The following is a 21,794-nucleotide window of genomic DNA, read 5'->3' as shown; positions in this document are numbered from 1 at the left end:
GAACAAGAATCTTGAACATCGTAACTTTTTCCACACATATTCAGACGGACAGGAATATTGAAAAATTTGAAACAGAGTCCAAATTATCAAAACTGTACAAGAGTTCTAATAGTGTGAATTTTCGTCAAAAGCCAACGTGCAGATGCTTTGAATGGGTTTGAGATTTTCAAAGTTTGTATGCTTTCCACTTCTCATAAAAAAATATGACTGTCAACATTGTCTTCATCACATCCCACATAGTAATCTGAAACTTTTATTTGTTTTTCCATCTTAAAATTTGCTATAGCTCAGCATCAAAAAGTTTTGGCACACTGCAGCCTATCAGATGGAACTGTAATTGTTCAGAAAATAAGGATTGGTAGCTGTTGTTTTGAACAAAAGCCATATGCTTTCAAAAGCAAATCCAAAGATTAAATCCTCAAACATTAGCAATAACACAGCAGCTATTCAGACAGCAGCTCATTCCAAGGGAAAGTCATAATTTGTGTAGATGTAAAAAAAGAAAAAAAGAAAGAAAAAAGATGGTAAAATGGGAATGCACTTTATGCCTTTACACTGACTCAGAGAAGCACTACAATAAATTCAGGAAAATGATAATATAAGCAAAATGGGAGATAAATTCTTAGCACACATTCAGAATATAATAAATATGTATTTTTGCTACTACACTTTTTATTTGTTTGTTTGAAGTTCAGAGCTGTGTTTTTTTGGGTTGTTTTTTTTAAAAGAGAGCACAACCAAGGTGAACATTGTACGATTGACAGTGAATCTTGAAAAGAAGGATTTTATTATACTTTACTTTATTGCTGACTTGTCCTGACTAAATAGAAAGCTAACTACACTGTTTTTACTCACTGTCAAATTCTCCTGTGTCATAACATTTCTAGGGTCATGGTCGGGGCTGTATTAATGATTGATGAGGTATGGCAACGTTGTTAATGTGACGTAGAGTTCTGAAATTACAATGCTGCTTACAATTATCTTACACATAATGACAAAAAATAATGTAGATTGTAAGAGCAACTTCTTTTTACTCTCATATGTGACACATTTGACTTCACAGTTCTCTTCCTTGTACAAAATCATACATACCATGCTGTCAATATAATCAAGGGAAATAAACATTTAATCTTAGCAACTGCTAATTATTTTCTAAATTACTGGTAAGCGGCCTAGTAATCAGTCTAATTTCTCCATAAACAAGTTCGCTCATTCACTGAACTGTAAACATGCACTGCCCTTGAGGATTCAGTACAGTGGGACTGAGGCAGCCCGTTGCGTCTTGCTCTAAATTTGTTTCTCAGGACTTCAATGGTACGCCTCTCTTCTTCATTGCCAGTCAGTGTCGCACTTCAACAATATAGTCAACTACTTTTTGAGTGGATATGAAAAGTTTAAGTCTCCTAAACCAGTTTAAAACAAGCAAAATACGTCGTCCTGTCTCGTTAACTCAGCTTGGCCGTGCTGCGGATTAATACCAATCGTTAGCCACACTGACCATTATTTCTCCTTTTGCCTGAACTACAAAAATAAATGACTAGAATCTGACGTCAGCTGAACTTCTGTAATCACTTCGTGGCAGCCGAGGTTCGTCGCGAGACAACGTTGGAATTCCACGCTTGGGAAAGTAGGAGGTTATTCACCGTGGAGATACCTAAGGATTTCCGTTAGGACTGTCACTTAAGTGGATTATATAAAGCTGTTACATTTATGCGTAGAAAGATGAATTACTCATCTCCTATTCGTCGGAATGCTTGTCAAATCTAGCTAGCTGTCAAGCTAACGGTTCCGACAAGAGTTAGACAGGTCGAAATGGATCAGTCCGTGGCAATTCAAGAGACTCTGTCAGAAGGGGAAAATTGCATAATTGTATCCTCCCGTGGCTGTTAATGTTGCGTTACTGTTTTAATGACTTGGCAAAGAAGCATTTGGGAACACGTAATAGATGTCACCGAGATTAAATCTTTCTTTTCATAGTTTGACTCCACCTATATAGTTCTTCATCAAAAGTTCACTCTTCGCCAGTACAGGCAGGGGCGAGGCCTTTGTGGCAGCCTTGCACGTTTTCTAAAATTGTCTCAGCGCGACAAGCTAAACACGTGGAAAGAATTTCACGAAGTATATTCTTTCATTTGCCCACTATCGCCTTTGTCGTAAGAAGTTTTAAAATCCTTTTGGTTTTTACACTCGATAGCCTTTAAGCAGTTTTGAGCATGCTCAGTGCAGTGACGGGCTTTCAGGTCGTTTGCAGTGACTTTCCACAGGGTGGCTCTAGTGTAAAAGAAGACTACTGTAATGTGCCATAATGAAAAAGCAACGGACAAGCCTGTCGCAGAAATTTGTTCTAACTGAAACTTTCGGCTGCAAAATGTTTCTGAGAAAAAAATCACTAATATTCAAAAAAGGGGGAACAATAAAGCTGATGATTGTAACTGAGTTCTGACACAACTGTATCTTCTTATTGTGTTTGAAGTAACACACATGTGTAGTACAGCTCCTTAACTAGCTTGTTTTACATGCTGTGCAATGCCTTGCCCTTCTGAACAATGTCACAGAGAGCAGACTTCTGGGTTTGGTGGAACACACCAAGGAATATGCGTAAGTTTGACCTACAGTAACAAACATACAAACAATATTGCTTAAGTTGAACTGTTAAATGTTTCCCTATTTATCCTAAAATATGACCTTAAGCCACTGCCAATACAATGTTATACGTTTGATCCAAATGTTGATTTCTTAAAATTGTATTAAAAGATCATCAGTAATTACGGTCTCGTAAGGAATATAGTAAAACCGAATTGCCTGAAATTTCGTGGTCCCCTATAAAATTTGCAGAGCCAATCAATTTGTATCAAATTTCTTATGAAGAGATATATAAATACACTAATTAAAGATTTTGTTTCAGGTTATTTGTATTTACTCATAGAAGAATGGCCATTACAGGTGATGATGTCACACTGGAGCAGATAATTCCCATTTCCTACGACTTTGCGATTTTTGAAGGTAAACAACAGTGTTGGGCTGTGTTGCATATTTAAGTAAAATGTTCCTTGGTTACCTTCTCATACAACCACGGGAGCATTTGGTGTTCTCGTAACACTGATTTTTACAACATTAGTGGTCTCAAAATATTAAGCAAAGATAAAAAAAAAAATCATCAAAACTATGAAGTTCCATAAACTGAGTTTGAATTATTTCCATACATTTACAATTGTTGAGTTTGCTGTCAGAGACATAGGACAGTAAATCAATCTGAGATTTTGGGCTCTAGTGAGATGTTCAGGGAAGCATGTAGCCTGTTTAATTTGGTGTGAATTATAGGTAGGTATGAGGTCCTGTCTTTTGTTTTTTTGGCAACAAATAACTAGACATTTATTCTTAGAGAGAACTCAGTTTATTAAAGAGGCTTAATCTTCCCTGTGTTCTTTTTCCTCAGTTTCGTCTCCAGATGAACTTGCAGTTGTTGGTGAGTATGGAATATTGGAATTCATTTTAACAGTGGGGAAAAATGAGTCAGATACAAAAAAAAAAAAAAACACACATTTAAAACCTAAAACCCACTGAGATCAATTAAACCAGAATAATTCATTTGGTATCGTGCTGATCATCTGGCTGTAGTTTATAAATTAACCATAAAGTCAAAAAAAAAAAATGTGATATTTCTCAGTTCTTTGAACAGTGATTGTGGTTCAACCTCTGTGCAGGTGCAGATACTCGAGTGCAGGTGATTTTCCTCGACATAGAATTGGAACTGCGGTTACCTTTTGGTTCCCACACACGTCTCTTCCTCAGTGAAGTCACTCGGGCCTGGAGTGGTAAGGCACTTCCAGACATTGTACTAGTTTACTGTAGGCGTTTTCTGTCAAAGGGATGCTTTCACATGTATTTTCCATGTACGACTTTAACGCTAGTAGATTCAGCATTATTACCCAGTTCTACTTTTTTTTTATACTTTTTTTCCCACTACACTTCTATAACTCCTCTTTGATTCCATACTCCGAAATGTTCGTATAAAGTTTATGTAAGTCACGAAAGAGATTGAGAGAGTTGAGCTGTGTCATGGTTTTCTTGAAATTTGATTTAACTTGTCAGATTTCCTCGATGATTCAGGAAATATTCCAGAAACAGACCTTTTACTCTCCTTTTTTGCCTGACGTAATCACTATAATAGTGGTATGATAATACATTATGATAATAATCTGAGGGAACAGTTCATATAACATGAGGCATAACATGTTGTGTGTTGTGTGACATTTGGGTCAATCACAAAAATCCTGAACTCTGAGCTATCTTTAGATAAGGGCCTATGTTTTAACAGATGCAAGGTATTTTAGCTGATATCCGAGTAGTAAACCTGTTTCTCAAGTCTTGATGGTTCGTGCATTGTTTTTCACTCGTTACATAAATCCAGAGTTTTGAAGTCTCAGTCACATGATGAACATATCTTATCAGCCATGATTTGTGTACATACAGGTTGTAAACTAATGCTGATGCCTTCTTGATCCTTATCACGTACAAAGCGGTTTTAAATATTTAACTTTGGTTAATATTGAGAGTTACCACGTCTGTAATGGACAAGCTAACCTCTCTTCATTCCAGAGCGCTGTTAGCGCCCCATGTAAAATTAAACAAAAAGCAAAAGCTGTAGAGACACTGTTATCATCTCACAGGCAGCAGTCGAATGTGACATACCAATGAAAAGACAGGAAAAGAGAGCATGCAAAACAGAGAGTGATGAACTGGAGGGTGGGGTTTTGTATTCTGTCAGCCTATGGGGAGCTACTCCTTTTTTTTTTTTTTTTTTTTCTCACCACTGGTCGCGCTGGTTGTCAAGACTTTATACGGAGTGAAGTTGTAGGCAAGATTATTAATTAGATTAATAGATGAACAGTTAATTTATTTAATAACAGTTTTCGTGGCGTATAGACTGAGAGATACAGTGTGTTAGAAATGTGAATTTTATGGTGTTAATACACAGTTGTTTTGAAGTTAAGGCTAGTTGTTAGGGGTAAGTGCTGATATGAGTCAGAACTGTGAGGTAGGTGGAGAGGGACCAAAAAGTCAGCCTTCTGCGTGTGATGGGAAAACAATGAAGACTTACGTTCATCCACTGGATGCTGCCATTAGAACTAAGAATACGAGAAATTCTCAAGGTAAGCAGCATCATAATCATAAACTAGCACGGCGCTATCGGAACTAGGGTTACATTGCGAGATAGAAGGAAGTCTGTGGAAGTGCTAGTAACAGAGGTGCTCTTGTATGTGTGCAGACGTTGTGGGGCAGTTAAAACCACACTTCACAAAGACAAATGACACCACTGCCCGTACTATAGATTGTTGGCTTTGTCAGTGTACATCTGCACCATACTCTACTACTACACTGTTAATGCAGAGGGTTTCTGTGGTAAAGCTGTTACTGTGATCACACAAAGGTTTAAGTTTTTCTGTCTACTTGAAAAACTGCAACAGATGAATTTCAATTAATAATCATCTCTTGCTTGTGTGCTTTGAATTTCAGTTGTTAGCTCAGTGTCAAAACACGTAATTGTCATTTAACCCTGAGAGCATTATTATGATCATTTAATCAGTAATGCCACATCTGTAAATAGTATATTTGCATGTAAATGCTTTCTCATTAGTTTTTGTCATCACTATCAAAAATGCTTTTGACTACTGGGGTCAAAGTTCAATAAGCCAATCAGATAGTTTAAGTCATCATAATCATAAGTTACAACAGTTAATTGTGCCTTAAAGTCACTCAATGTTTCCTTGTGTTTTTTTGTCTCTCCTTTTAGATGTCTGCAAATACCCAAATGACACTCCAAAGTTTGAATGGCTTACCAAGTATAAGAAAGACTCAAAAAAGCCTGGATTTGTGAATCAGTCTGTAGCTTCCACTGGAGCAACATTTACGAAGATGAGCCAGCTTAAAAGAAAAGGTGAATGCTCTTCATTGTTCTTTCTCTGTCTCATTGTGTCTGTTTCTCTCTCTCTCTCTCTCTCTCTCTTTTGATTCTGTGTAACAATGCCACCCTCTCTCCATTCACTTCATTCCTGCACTTCACTTCACACACTGCATCACATTTAAGTGACAGGTGTGTATAACGAGCCAGTTCTGTTTACTCAGCATATATGAGACCTTCTCTTCAAAGCTTCTCAAAATGGTGATATACAGCTCATTCATTTCTAGTAGATATATGACATGTCTCTTACAGCTGTTAATTGGACATATAAAATTTGGGACAGTGACATGATTGAAACTGACTCATTTCATGCATAGTCCCTCGTGCTACCACTGTAGCCTGTTCTTCAGCCTTCCTCTCGAGTATTTCACAATGGAAATTAGGTTCACCAACTGCTAATGCTATCTGCCCAGCCTTGCTAAAGAGTGAAAACCTGTATGTCTGCATGCTTCTGTCAAACAGTCAGGGTTATTTTTCTCTTGATTGAAATGGTTTCCTCCTCTGTGGTGTCACGTCATGCCTCTTTCTCTCGGTTTTTCCTGTGATATAAAATAGTGTGTGCGTGTGCGTGCATGTGTGTGTGTGTGTGTGTGTGTGTGTGTGAGGGGGAGGGGGGGTTAATGTCAAAGACCTAAAACAGCCTCCTGTGTCTTCCTTCACTTACAATGATTTGATAACTTGAACATTGAAGACTTAAGTGAAAATGTCTTATTTTAGAGGTTATAATATGTATGAACTGTGTACGGTGATATTATTAATTTTTAAATTCTCAGCTGAATACGGGAAGAAAGATAGCTACTTAACATTAATTAGCTTTAAATGTAGTTGATAAATTGTGAAGTGTTCATTTGGTCATAGGATTTGTTTCTGTGATAGTTTTCAATAATACATTAAGTAGATACTGAAATTGAAGTACTATACTGTAGTCGGCGTGCAATGTGGCTGTGTTGAAGGTGGCTTTGGCAGATTTATGGTCGGTTTTAATGAATTCTTTGTACTTTGACCAATGTCATTTAGTGCTAGCCTCCATAAAGTGTAGTAGTGTAATCATTAGATAAGAGTTTGAAATGAATGTAACTGTTCACTTCAAAATATGTCGGTATTTTTAAATTCCCTAGCGAAAACTGAGTTCCTTTTGTTTGTTTGTTTGTTTGTTTGTGAATAGTCTTACCAAGGGGCACGAGCAAGAAATAACAACCTCGTTCACCATCTAATAGGAACGTAGGGAGTTAGCTCTGTTCTTCGGGTTGTGTCCGAGATCGATTGTTCTGCTGGGTGATTATTGAGGTCTGTGGTTGCACTTTGCTCATGTTGTCACGAACGACATGCAAAGTATACCAAAGAAGCCTTCTCATGCCCAGTAGGGATAGGGTATGTCGTTATTGTACCGACCAGAATGCGAATGAGAAATCAGAAAGATGTCTGATGCGACTAGACACTCTGGTAAGGAGGACTGCTTTCCATTTTCTGCTTCAGTGTCACAGTCTTAAAAGCTGAAAAGCTATAGCTATCAATTAGAATGCCTCTTGGAAGCCAGCTGCAGTGAAACACCGACTCATCTGTCTTAACAAGTTATTGAAACTTACTTCAATTCGAAGAAGTTTAATTTCGGGTAATTTAAACAAGTTATATTCGATAAGCACCATCGTTCATACTAGCCTTGTTCGTGAACAGAAATAGACAGTTTAGATGTTAACTGCAGTCTTAAGTTGTCTTGAATCAGAGCATAACCACAAACGGAGCTACTTACACTTATATATCGCTGTTCACTAGTTAGCTACTTATACTGTTTTAGGCTATATCGCTATACTGTAGTTAGTTATTGTAACGTCAGCTAATTGTATACTCGAATGCAACTAATCTAGTTAGCCCTAGTAATCTCTGAACAGGCTAGCTAAATAGCATAACTTGAAGTATTAGATATTAGTTACCCATGTAAATAATGTAACACAATTAAACGAGCATGGCCTTCTGTATAATTTATGTTTTCAGCTCGCCTGGTTCTGTTATACTTGTGCGGTGGCTCTTGTCGTTAGGGATTTGCACTGGTTGGAAAATAAATAAATAAACACGGCGCTGTTCCAGGTATACCTATCGTGAATGGCCTCACTGTGCAGAGATTAACATGATCTCCTTATACTTACGAAGATTTGAAAATGAATAGTTATCAGAAACAGTCCACCGGCTTTCATTCACTTTAAGATTTCTCAGTATAGCGTTAAAAGAATGAAGAACCTTGACTTTATTTCTGACATTACCCTGTGACTTCTCTTAAGGACATACTGAAGTTTTAAATGAAAGAGGAATTTGTGGTTTTTATCGGGTATTCAAGTCATATAGGCTTATGGGTCCCTAAATAAAGACTGTTGATCCATATGATTCAGTAGTAGGCTATCGGTTACATTATGCTGTAACAGCCCCAATCATGAGTCAGCTGGTTTGAAAGGCTGGCATGACTGGCTTTATCTGTCTCAACTGATATTAAAACAAAAAATAATTAATAAAAATAATAAAATAATCAAAAGTAAAAAGAACTCTATTTCACAGTGAAAACTGTTCTGTTTGATGCAGTGTAGATTGCCAATACGGTCTCATGCTTAATGAGTATTGTTAGTTAAGCCTGCTTTACGAGTATCAGGCTTTGTAGTAGGATTATGTGGAATGTTTGAAATGGTGTGATTACCTAGGCTAAAATGCCTTGGTACAGACTACTTGGCTTAAGATTCTGTTTGTTTTGGGGTTTAGAGTATTCCTCTGGACCTCATATGTGATACACAAGATTACTTTTTGCCTTGCTGTTTGTCACTTCTGATATACAATGCTTTCTCTGCCACTTGAAGCACTAGTTTTAATCAAAACAAAACAAAACAAACAAACTGGAAAACAAAACGTGCCGTCATCGAACATTTCCAGAAGAAATATGTTCTTGGAAATGGACTGAATTTCAAATGAATTTCTCTTTATCTTATCTTTCATTATATATTGGCCAGGTTGTACCAGTGAGTTGTCCTCTTTAGTGGTACCATACATCTGATTGGGTTTTCCCCTCATACCTTTGTCATTAGACAAAGGTTCCACCATGTGCCTTAGCATTTTTGCTTCCTTTTGTCCACGTTACATGTGAAGATGCTTTTCTTATTTTTAACCTTTAGCTGACTTGCATTACCTGTCTTGAAATTAGCAAAACCAGACAAGATCATTCTTTAATGATGCTTTTTACCCCTTATATGGTCTTTTGGATTAGACTTGTCAACAGCTGCTTATAGATCTAAGTTGCTGTGATAAGCCTGTGGAATGTATGCTGGTATAGTTGCGGTGCCTTTTTTTTTTTTGTCTCTCAATGTTTGAAGATTAAATCGATTTGTGTAGAATTATCTTTACAGGATCACTGTAGAGATCTTTCCGAATCGGCTTCCTCCAGACAGACCCCTCACAGATATGCCTCTTTTCCTGTTCCTGTGCACTGCAAAGTTTTCCATTTCCTGCACTTCCCTCTCCCCTTCACAAAAAAAAAAAAAAAAACTGTCCCCTTTATATCAGTTAGGAGACCACTTTGTTATTGTGCATGCCATTTTGCTTATTAACAGCAGCACGACAGCCCTGAATATACTGTAAGGCAAGCGGTCATTTTATTTCATTCAGTCAATTGAGTTGGGTTTTTTTTTTACCTGATTGTTTTTGATAAAACCTCGTAGTGTATGTTTTTACTCCCGTCCTGTGCATCAGTCATTGTGGGCCTAATCCTGATTGTCCATGTTCACGTGGTAGAGAAGTGTTGCTGAGGTAAAGCCGCTTTTAGTACCAGATGTCTGATAAACAGTTTCATTTTCATTTGTTTCACACTTTAAGCTGATTTATTGGATTACAGAATGTGATGCACCATTAGAGTAAAAAGGCCAGCAGCAATATGGAAAAGGATCCCACCATACAGACCAAAACAAAAAGGAAATCATTCAGTGCTTATTGGTCTCGTATGAGATAAAACGCATAGCTGGTCATAATTATTTTTGCTCAAACAGCAGTTTTGGACTGTTTGTGGCTTTGACTACATGACATTGTTGTGAGAATTTTCCATTAGCAGTCGCCTAGCTGGTAAACCATATTTTTACAGTTTCACAATCTTGTTGAAAAGGACAGAAAATGGAGACAGGTCCTTGACCAACCTATAGGCCTACTTCAGAATGTTATCCGTTGAGTTGCTTTTGTTCACATTCCTGTTGCTTAAGAATTTGTACTGTCCTCTTATACCCACGCATTGCAATACCACTTCCTGCCGTTACCACTTCTGTGTCAAAGACATGTAAGGCCTAGTGTGTTCTGAATTGCATTCCATTCTCAGCCCCTAGAGTAAATACTGCACAGCCGCAATGTGTTATGACATCCATCCATTTAGCTAACGCCTGTCGGCTGCTCTTTTCGACGCTGTTTCATTTCTGAGGAAAGGTTTGCTTTGTGGAATAGTGACTCTTTTTCTCGGTGACAGAGTTCTGGAGTTCTCTTCTGCTGCTGTGAGCTTGAAATCAGTTGCAACTGCAGTTCCCTTTTTTTTTTTTTTTTTACAGCCCTGAGCTTCAATGCAGTTTCAGTGTTCCTGCAATTGACAAGCTTGAGTGACCATAGAATTGATTGATCCAGAGAGAGCGCTAATGCAGCTTGCTGCCATGGTCTCTAATCAGATGTGTCTGATTTCTTCTTGTTCTTTCAGAGAAATCTCAGAAAGCAGACAGTAAAGGACAGGCCAAAGAGGAGAAAAAGACTAACAGTGCAGCAGAGAAGAGCAGAGCGGAGAGCATCTCTGAGAGGTACAGTGGAAGGAGCATTGAATATATGGGCATGTAGAGTTTCATTGTTGGGCCGCTACTGAATTAACTTTCTCACCATGGCATTCTCTGGATTCTCATTTATTAACTGTGAAATGAACAGAAATCAAAGATAAAGAGGCGAATCGTTAAAAGCGTCACTGTGTCATTGTTTAGTTTATGTGATCAAAACATGAATATTTTTAACATGACATTTCTACTAGCAGCTAATCTTTAATGTTTACCTTTCATTTTCATTCTGTGCAACTACTGAAGTGTAAGCAAAGATGTGGTGAGAATTCCCACAAGAATGTGGTACAGTTCTCTGTATCAAGTATGTTTCAGCAAGTAGTGTATCAAATTCTCCAAACTATACAGGAAACATGTCTCTGTTATCTGCAGCAGTGCAAATTGTAATGATGTTGCTTTGCAAAGTGGGCAGGCATTGCTGTTTTTAAATGCCATCTTACTGATAACATCTCTACAGATAGACCTTTGGGTAAACTAGAAAGATACCAAACCAAACTAAGCAACCACAGAGCTTATTTAATATGCAGACTTGTGACTGGGTCTTGCTGTCACTTGCAGCCAGGGAAAAGTCAAACGCGACGAGAGGAACGACCAGGTGCGGTCCTCCAGTCATACAGTATCTAACAAGGCCCAGATGCTCTCCTTGCCCCAGTTTGGCTTGCGGGACAACCTCATCAAATGTGAGCTTCTCAAGAATGAGGACCTGTACACACACCTGGAAAACTTCAGGTAATGCCAAGGATTTTGAAGTTTTCGTCCGATGTTGGTTGTCTTGCATTTAAAAACATCTTTTGATATTTCATCACTTTTCGCTCGATAAGAAGCTTTGACAGAGGGAAGGTATTGAACAGGAAGTCAAAACTTTCGCAGACAGGCAGTCAGAACTCATCAGTGTTAATACGCTGTTATCTAATAGTTGACACCCTGCAGAAGTGCTCAGAAAAATAAAATACGAGCATGTGAATAGGAGGTTGTGAACGTGCCATAGCAAAGAGGATGTCACAAGCTGTGAGGAGGGGGGAGTGACAACCATCACTCTTTCTGAGACAAGTATTCCTCTTAAATTGCTCTTATTTTAACACTACAGTGTGGAGTTATTGTCAGAACAACTTGACTGTATTGACAAGTGTTTAGTGACATGGAACTTGTCCACTTTATGACATAGTGATAACACTCCTTATTAGTTTATGCTACAGTCTATTAGATAACCGCCACCACATTACAATTAAAGTTATTGTATAGATTATGTAAGGGACTGTGATCATTTGTTCTGTCAAATTTTCTGTCGTGTATAATCATACCATGCAATGTTGGTTTAAAGATAGGATTAAACTGTAAATACTGTAAAACTTGCCTTGAGCGAATCACACTGTGCAGCCACGCGTCCATACTGCCCCCCGCTGGACATTAGTGTGTCAATGCAGGACTATAAAGAGCCCTTTAGGCATACAGCAGGATCTGTCTGTGTCCCCAGCACATCAATAAACTCTCTAGCTCCGCCTGTCATTCAACTGAAGATTGAATCACTTTCTCATCATTTTAAATCTGGCCTCTCTTTTCCTCAGCTCTGGGTTAGCTCTGAAAAGTTCAATAGAGGCTTTTTAGAGACTGATGCTTTGTTCAACTGAAACGACTTGATAACAACGCAGTTTGATTGACTCCAGTTAGGTTAACACTCTGTTGGCATTTACTCTATCTTCTACTGTCTCTCAGCTTTTTTGTGGGCACGTACAACGTGAATGGACAGACTCCAAAGGAATCTTTACGTCCGTGGCTAAGCAGCACGCCCAATCCTCCAGACATCTACTGCGTAGGGTAAGCGCTTCCTAGTTTTATTCAAATAATCCGACCGTCGGTTGCTTTAGTCACACTGTCCACAGGAAAACCTTAGAGAAAGGTTAGCATGGAAATTTGTGGTAAAACCGCCTCAAACGTTCAGCCAGAAAAAGGCCAGAAAGGAAAGGGATTTAGAGGCACGGGGGGGAAAAGCTGAAATAACTCTCGTTGTCTGCGTAGATTCCAGGAACTGGATCTGAGTAAGGAAGCGTTCTTCTTCAACGACACGCCGAAAGAGACGGAGTGGCTGAAGGCCGTGTCAGAGGCCCTCCACCCAGACGCCAAGTATGCCTTAGTAAGGACTACCACTCCTACCCCACAGTCTCCAGCTAAACCTGTTCCCCTTTGTCTGTCTGTTCGTCTCTCTCTCCTTTTTTGGTTCGTTTTTGTTGTGTTGTTGTAGCATCTCTTTGATCCAGGCAAACGCACTTTGATCTCCCAAAGGAGGGAGGCAAAGGACAGTAGTACATTGACGGAGTAGTACTGTATTATAAGGTCTGGAGTGCTTTATTCCTGGACCAGAGGCAGTCCCTGAGTAAGACTTTCGGCGGCACATTATTCCAACGTGAAACACCGTAGTCATTTTCAAACTACTGCACTCTTAATAGGTTTTCAATACTAGTTGAAAGATGAGTGACATTCTTCAATATTAGAGAACATTGGTTATGTTTATAAGTGAGCGCAATGTATCTCTGTTATGCCACGCTGCTTCTGAAACTGTCAGCTTTCTGCTTTTCTTCTTTCAAGGCATTCTGTCCTCATTTCCATTCTCTGTCTGTTGATAGCTTCTAAGTCCATTATGGTGATTTCTTTTCTCTGGACTTGTGAGCCAGTGCATTTTGCACACCTGGATGCTTCCCAACTGTCATTTTAAAGCTCAGTTTTGCTGAAAAAAAAGAAAAAAGCAACTAGCAATTTGTTGTTGTTTCTTTAATCTTGTACACATACTCAAATGGTAGAATACAATGAGAATATGACGTACCCGTCGCTCATCTCTCTTGTCTAGTCAAATTTGCTGCGATGAAAAGAGCGATTGAGCCTGTTAAAAGCAGAGATATCTGTGTTTTTGTCCCTCTTCCTATATGTGTATGTGTATTTCCTTTGACCCAGTCCTCTCTGTTTGCATTCTCTTCTCTCCGATGCTGACGTTGGTTTGTGTTTGACTTTAGTTTTGACCTTGGAGCTTTGTGCTGTGTCGTAGGTGAAGCTGGTGCGGCTGGTCGGGATCATGTTACTCATGTACGTGAAGGAGCAGCATGCAAAGCACATCGCCGAGCTGGAGGCAGAGACCGTGGGTACAGGCATCATGGGAAGAATGGTGAGAGCGCATTGACTTTAACACGAACGCTTTGTTTATGAACAAAAAAACAACACAGAAAATATCATACACAATATCGTGTGAAATCAGCAGAGATAATTCTGGAGTTAATTAGTTACAGCAACATCAAGCATTTCTGATGTCATTTTCCGGTTTCGCTGAAATAAAACCTGCCCACAATTTTTATCTGAGCTCGCCATCGACTGGTCTTAGGTTGCAATTAAGTAGGGGTTCTGCTATACTTAAGTAGTGTATTTGCAGATTTCTATTATTAACAATATGACGAATTTTCTCTTTCTAACTGACTACATCTATAAAGAAATGATATACTTTTTACTCCAGTACATTCTGTTGACAACTGTTTTTACCTGATTCATTTGGCCCGGTCAGCCAAAAGCCGTTGTTTTTGGGGGTTTTTTCCTTTGGTCATGAGGTGTTCACAGACTGAGCGCGTGTGGGAATGCCATTACTTGCACGGTATTTTAAGCATCGCCGCAGTAGGACCAAAGTGATGTGGATGTACACAGCCAGTTTCAGGATCATGTATATTCATGTGCCTGGCTCATAAGCCTAGGTGCAGTAATTACACTGGAATACACTCACGATCCCCAGTCTGACAGCACTGGTTCATGAATCTCAAAGCTAACGCTAGCTTGCAGCCAACGAGTCCAGTGGGAACGTATTTGAATTTGAATATTTGAACATATGGAGATTTTCAAAAGATGAGCTGTGAATGTCCACAGTACACTCAGAGAACTAGATGTTTTTGGTTGCCCTTTAACGCACTGTACACTCACTGGTCATTTTTCCCTCTTGTTTTGCCTTCACTCACCATTAAATTAGCAAGCAGTAAGATAAACAGCCGTTTGGTTGGTTTTAATGGTTATGTTAAGTTGTTAAGTCCAAACATGCAGATGGTGGTGTTTTATTAATTGCGGTAGGCCTAAGTTGTTCTCATCTTGTACTTTTGAAAACCCCTACTTGTTCTTTTGGAGGCTTGAGTACATTAAAAGCTTGACACTTTAAAATTTTGATTGAAGATGTTTTTAACTTGTGAAGTGCACTTTTACTAGAGTTATTCATTTATGCCTGTATTTTTCTTTTAACTCAAGTGTAATATCTGAATGCTTCTCCTGCCCTTAAATGGCTCAGGTTGTACATCATAGTTAAGAATGATATGATAAACTGGCTTATAGTTTAATACTGGATACATTGCTCTGAATATGACAGTCTCTCTGTCCTGTGCTTTCAGAATGCTCTGATATGTAGGCTTGTTGTTTTATAATAGACATACTGTCCTGAATATGACAGTCTCTTTGTCCTCTCTCACAGGGTAATAAAGGCGCCGTGGCCATCCGTCTCCGTTTTCACAACTCGGATATCTGTGTGGTGAATTCCCACCTGGCAGCGCACACAGAGGAGTACGAGAGACGCAACCAGGACTTCAGGGACATTTGTGCACGGATGCTTTTTAGACAGTCAGACCCCACACTACCACCACTCACCATCATGAAACACAAGTAAGAGTTTTTACGGCGCTGTCTTTTTCTATTATCAATCTGTCATTTCTCTCTCTCTCTCTCTCTCTCTCTCTCTTTCTCTCTCTCTCTCTCTCTCTCTCTGTCTCTTTCTTTCTCTCTCTCTCTCTCTTTCTTTCTCTCTCTCTGTCTCTTTCCTGCCAGTAAAATACTGATATTATTACCATGCTTTTTTTTTTTCCTTTCACGTCCTCAGTATTGTCCTGTGGCTTGGAGACCTGAACTACAGGATAAGTGAGCTTGATGTGGAAGAAGTCAAAGGTTTAATAATTAAAAAAGACTTTGAAACGCTGCAGAATCACGACCAGGTACGGACACGCTGCTCTCGCCTTGACGGTCATCTTTACCCGTTGTTGATTTCCACCTGAGGCATAAGAGCAATTAGGATTAATGATGACAGTCTAACCTCCTCGCTTAGACAGTGAGGGGGGAAAAGCATGTATGATCTAAAACCAAACGGTAGTGATGGTTGTGGGTCTTGTTCTGTGCAGCTGAGGAGACAAATGGATTTGGAGGCTGTGTTTGTGGGATTCATGGAAGGAGAGGTTGATTTCCAGCCCACGTACAAATATGACACGGGCTCAGATGACTGGGACTCCAGGTAAGAGCACATCAACCTGAGACACAAAAGGAACAGATGGTTTTATTTAGAAAGCAGTTTTATCGTGAGCAGTCGCTTATGAATGCCTCCTGAATGATCAGAAAGCGTAAAGTTCTTGACAAACACTGTCAGTTTTCTCTTGAGGTTTTTTTTTTTTTTTTGGTCCTGTTCCTGTTTTCCTGTGTACTTTTTTTTTTTTTTTTTTTTTACCTGTTAGTCAATTAAAGACAGGATAACTGGTTCAATGACTGTCTTTTTCTATTCGAAGAACCCGTTTCCTGTAATTACTGTCGGTGTCGTACGACTCAGTAATAGCGGGTGCTGTAATCCCCCGAAGGGGCATGTTCTCTGAGAGACGCGTGTGTTGTTCATGTGCGCAGTGAGAAGTGTCGCGTGCCTGCCTGGTGCGACCGTATCCTGTGGAGAGGGAAAGGCATCGAACAGCTGCACTACCGCAGTCACATGGCTCTGAGGACCAGCGACCACAAACCTGTCAGCTCACTTCTGCAGATAGGCGTGAGTGACGCTAGCTTTCTCTGCCGTGAGCTCTCGTCTCTGAAACCTGTCTGGTTGCGACACACTTTCCATCCTCTGCCTCTGCTTTTCCAGATCAAGGTGGTGGATGAGGAGTCCTACAAGAAAACGTTTGAGGATATTGTCAGGACGCTGGACAAGATGGAGAATGAGTGCATTCCATCTGTGTCTTTGTCCCAGCGGGAGGTAAACAAGCACCCATTTATTTATTTCATTTCCAGTCAAACATTAAACGTAAAACAGAGTACAGTATGGACCCTCTCTGTCCACTTCCTCTGGATTATTAACTTATCACTCACTCACTCTGTGTACGTGTGTGTGTGTGTATGTTGCAGTTCCACTTCACTGACGTCAAATATATGCAGCATCAGTCGAAAACCCTGAAAATACACAATGATGGGCAGGTTCCATGTCACTTTGAGTTCATACAGAAGCTGGAAGAGCCAGCCTACTGCAAGCCTTGGCTGACAGCCAACCCAAACAAAGGCTTCCTCGCTCAGGGTGAGTGATGGTCCTCCAGGCCATCTCGCATATTACCCACGCTTAGCTCGGCCGCATTTTACAGACGCTCCTGCTAATCAGGCCAGATTTATCAACGGTCAAGCAAACCCTGAAAAGTTTCAGTGCGCATTTTACTTTTATCCATTACCCGTATATGCAGCGAGCGCTATAGTTTTTCACTGCGAGATGGATGAAAAAGAATTTTGCTGATGCCAACATTTGATGCAATCATTTGTCTCCTAAAAAGCAGACATGCAATTAAAGTTCTGTCTAGTCCCAAGGTTCTATAAATCTTTGAGAAAACGAAATTTGCTGACACGCCAAGCAAGTGATTGAGAGTGTCTGGATCGACCCCGGGGGAAAAAAAACAACAACAAAAAAAACAAAACAAAACTCCATTCCTCTTCTTGAGCTGTCTCAAGTCTCTGCATGAATTAAGCATTATAAATGATCAAACTCACTGACATGGTGGGTGGCAATTACAGAAGGTACAGTTAGAGCGACAGCTGTCTACACTCACTTCTGTTTAGGTGCTGACATGGATATCGAGCTGGAGTTGTTTGTGAACCGTTCCACAGCCTCAGAGCTCAACTCAGGCCAGCAGCAGATAGAGGACATCCTAGTTCTCCACCTGGACAGGGGCAAGGACTATTTCATATCCATCGCCGGAAACTACCTCCCCAGCTGCTTCGGCTCTTCCGTCCAGACCCTGTGCCACATGAAGGAACCCATTCAGGAAATGCCCCTGGAGTCAGTTTGGGAACTGGTGAGAAATGATTTTTCATGGTACGGGTGTACTCTGGAGACGGTTTGGGAACTGGTGAGAAATGATTTTTCATGGTACAGGTGTACTCTGGAGATGGTTTGGGAACTGGTGAGAAATGATTTTTCATGGTACAGGTGTACTCTGGAGATGGTTTGGGAACTGGTGAGAAATGATTTTTCATGGTACAGGTGTACTCTGGAGATGGTTTGGGACTGGTGAGAAATGATTTTTCATGGTACAGGTGTACTCTGGAGATGGTTTGGGAACTCATGAGAAATGATTTTTCATGGTACAGGTGCACTCTTGAGACAGTTTGGGAACTGGTGAGAAATGCTTTTTCGCGGTACAGGTGCACTCTGGGGCACTTTCAATGACGTCTCAAGTTCTATGCGTAATATCTAGAGCGTGTTTCATAAACATCCCAGTTTCACCGCCCGCCTCCTCGTTTTCTATTTAAATGTAGCGCTGCAGCCCGTTTAACAAGGCCTGTGGGCGGTGGAAAGAGAGCGATAAAGGAGCACTGCCGGGTTGCTAGGTGAAACTGCATGGATAAGCACGCATTGGCCCTGGATGTAGATTCCAAAAAGGAGACAGGGGCCCTTTGAGCTCTGCCATTAGGGAAATCTCTTGTTGGCCTAGATCACATTGTACTTTGGGCACAAAGCACAGGGGCTTATTAGCATTGCAAAAACAGTGGGCCACACTAAGTGCTGAGCCGCAGTTCTCACCAGTTTATCACGAATACGTGACGTCCCGCATTATCTGTGAGTCGCGGGCTTCCGAATTGCACGATGTCAGAGTATGATATTAGAGAGACGCGTTTCATGCATCACTAATTTCACGTCTCACTTAGCAAGATGTTGTCTTGGGTTGAATGTGAAGTGAAAATGGGTTCATCTGGTTTGAACTGATGCTGAGTAAGGGGAAGGTGGAAACTAAAAATCTTTTATTTGCATGTCTTAATGAAAGAGCATGAAGTCCACCGATGAGATTAACGCAGATGGTGAAAAACCCATGGACATCCCAAAGGAGATGTGGATGATGGTGGACCATTTGTACCGCAATGCCAGCAAGCAGGTAGAAACCTCATCTCTATCTGTCTGTCTTTCTCTCTCTTTCTCTCTCTCTATTTCTCTCTCTCTCCCTCTCTCTGGAGAGAGTTTCAACATGCACAGCTTATTTTCACTCTGAGGCTTTCAGCTCACTCTCGAGCAGTCTCACAGCCTTAAAACTGTCACACTGTGATTTGTATGATTCTCTGTCACTCTTGGCTGTTTGCCCTTCTTTTGTGGACAGACCCAGTGCTCTCCTTTTCCACAGCAACGGCAAGCAGAAAGGAGGAATCTTAGAAAGGCATTGTTTCACTTTTGGCAGCTATAAAAATCCTTCAATGACTCCAAACAAGGCCCACAGTCGAAGGCCATTTTATCTGCTCTAAAGCTCTCTACTCTGGCCAGACAGGGCCAGATAAAACAAGATCTGTGATTACAGTGAATAAACCTCTGCTTGATCGCTGCTGAAAAGGGCCTTCTCTGTCCTTCATTTCACCCAGTAATAAAGATTTTTTTTGTCCTGTTTGCTGTTATAATGCTTTTAGGCATCATATCAGCTGTTTTAATTGATGGCGATAATGTTTTTTGTTTTTTTTAATGTCATCTCAGGAGGACCTCTTTCAACAGCCAGGACTGAGGAGTGAATTTGAAGAGATCAGGGATTGCCTAGACACGGGCATGTTAGACTCTCTCCGTATCCTTTCCAGACTTTGGTTTGCAAAAAAAAACCCAAAAAACATATTTGCATAAATGCTGTTGCAGACAATGTCACGTGTATAGATCCTTGATTAAGCGTCATTTCAGCTGGAAGTAACCATTCCGTGGCGGAGGCCTTGCTCCTGTTCCTCGACGCCCTCCCTGAACCAGTGATCCCCTTCTCTCTATACCAGCAGTGCCTTGACTGCTGCTCCAGCTCCATCCAGTGTAAAAAGGTTTGCCCCACTCCGTTGGTTGTTTTATTGCTAGATAGTATTCCACATTGCCTCAAGTCTCTACGAGAGTGAATGTTTTCTTTATGGTTGACACAGTATTTAAGTGCATTGAATATATTCAGAAATTGCCCGTTAGAATGAATAGAGAAGGAACGAATGGAAACCGTTGTTGTTGTTGTTGTTGTTGTTGTTGTTTTGTTGCTTGATCTGTATTGAAATGGTATTGATGGATTTTTAAAATTTCTCCCGCAGCTCGTTTCCACGCTACCTCCATGCCATAAAAACGTTTTTAACTATTTAACGGCATTTCTTCGAGAGTTGCTGAAGAATTCTGAACACAATCGACTAGATCTCAATATTTTAGGTAAGAGGAACACGGGATGCATAGGGATCAGATTTTTTTTCACTTCTTTGTTTCGTATGTATTCTTAGGCATCGTGCAGACCTCAGCATTTACATAAGTAAAGCAGAACTTGTGCAATCTTGTGTCTTCAATCAACATGTGATGCTTTTTCTCTGGAAATCTCTATTATCTAGATAAACATTGTAAAGTGAATACCGTGATGTTTCTTGTGAACCTCTAGCTACTCAAACCGTATAACAGCTTGTGTCACTCTCTAGATCTCACACGTAGTAAGACTGCTCCCTATCCCGGGCCAGAATCTGCAGAGCAAATAGCTGAAAACTGTTTGGAGTAAAAGCAAAGCAGCTCGCAGTTTAGTTACACCAGCGAATAAAGGATCAGTTGGAGTGAAATATGTAAATTACGCTAAATTTAATAAAAAAAAATACATCCTTCTCCGTGACTGCATCATCCATTGTTCTAAGCTTATTAAATTTTGACTGAGGAAAAAAAAACACATTATTTTTAGTTGTTGAGGGACTTTTTGTTGCTGACAACATGTGGATGTTTGGGGTAGTGAAATTTGAAGAAAAAAAATGTGCTTCTGTAGAGTAATTTGCCTTACAGATTGGGTAAGGAACATGGCTCTGGTGAAAAATTATCTTGGGTGCAAAAATCAGCTACTATTACCAGGAGATGAGAGTTAGTGTACCAAATTATTAACATGTCTGTCACTGGAAGGCACAGGAAAGTTGCTGAAGGTGTTTGAGGTACGAAAAACAGTTTATGTTAATGTTATGGGTAGCTCAATAATCTTTAAATCTCTCATTTTTTCTTTTAGTTTGAGGATATGACATAGACATGTAGTCTGAACAGGTTGAGTGAACCCCTTTCCATGGGGAGGGATTAGATGTTTCTCTACTCTGTCTGTCCCATGTCATACATTAGTTCTTTCCAACACTGTTTAATGCTAATTGAAATGCGTATATTTCTAACACTGTATCTTTTTGTCTTATTCACAGCTACAATTTTTGCCCCCTTGTTGCTGAGGTCTCCAGCCAATCAGGACATAGCTGAGAAACGAAAGACGCAGGAGTTCCTCCAGCATTTTCTTGTCCAAGAGCATTCTTGATTACAACCCTACATTAGTTGTACTGGCTTGATTTATTTACAGTATTTTTTTTTTAAAAATAAGTACATGTGTTCTTATATGGTTGTATAAATAATTGAATAGGCCTATTTGTATTCATTGACCCATCTGTAATTTTACTTCAGAGGATTTAAGTCAGCTTTTATTTTGTTAAAGAGCAGCTGGAACACTGACATCCTAATTGGCTGTTTAAAAGTATATTTTTTATTTTAAGTGTTTGTAAATACAGGACACGTTCATGTACTTTTATATTTAAATTGCATATAAAACTGTAGTAATTTCCACTGCAACTCTTGTTCTTCATTTTATATCATGTAGAAATGTTAAGAGGAAACTGTTATGCACCGTTTTTTTGAAACAATGATTAATAAGTAAAAAGAAAATGTCTGTCTAACAATAATTGTGAAAGCCATTGTTTTTGAGTAAACATTC

At 39.8% G+C, this 21,794-nt stretch overlaps 1 protein-coding gene across 2 annotated transcripts; it reads left to right on the top strand.

Moving 5' to 3' along the window:
* The first annotated feature begins 1,497 nt into the window (after positions 1–1,497).
* Positions 1,498–21,721, top strand: inpp5b (inositol polyphosphate-5-phosphatase B). Of its 2 annotated transcripts, XM_030781934.1 has the most exons (23): positions 1,498–1,869; positions 2,507–2,598; positions 2,906–3,003; positions 3,437–3,466; positions 3,705–3,815; positions 5,795–5,938; positions 10,668–10,764; positions 11,350–11,520; positions 12,505–12,606; positions 12,808–12,922; positions 13,829–13,945; positions 15,278–15,465; positions 15,680–15,791; positions 15,975–16,084; positions 16,465–16,600; positions 16,694–16,804; positions 16,954–17,119; positions 17,650–17,885; positions 18,855–18,962; positions 19,547–19,631; positions 19,742–19,869; positions 20,122–20,233; positions 21,235–21,721. In XM_030781934.1, the coding sequence occupies exons 1-23, from the start codon at positions 1,813–1,815 to the stop codon at positions 21,342–21,344; spliced, it is 2,736 nt and encodes a 911-aa protein (XP_030637794.1). In that variant the 5' UTR covers positions 1,498–1,812; the 3' UTR covers positions 21,345–21,721. The 2 variants fall into 2 exon arrangements, with proteins under 2 accessions (XP_030637794.1, XP_030637795.1); XM_030781935.1 differs by lacking the exons at positions 1,498–1,869; positions 2,507–2,598; positions 2,906–3,003; ... (1 more) ...; positions 3,705–3,815; positions 5,795–5,938 and adding an exon at positions 7,341–7,405.
* Positions 21,722–21,794: the final 73 nt, after the last annotated feature.

This window comes from Chanos chanos, chromosome 8 (genome assembly GCF_902362185.1).
Source record: "Chanos chanos chromosome 8, fChaCha1.1, whole genome shotgun sequence".
NCBI classification, from domain to species: domain Eukaryota; kingdom Metazoa; phylum Chordata; class Actinopteri; order Gonorynchiformes; family Chanidae; genus Chanos; species Chanos chanos.
The sequence above is the reverse complement of the archived record's forward strand: the minus strand, read 5'-3'. Positions and strand labels throughout refer to the sequence as shown.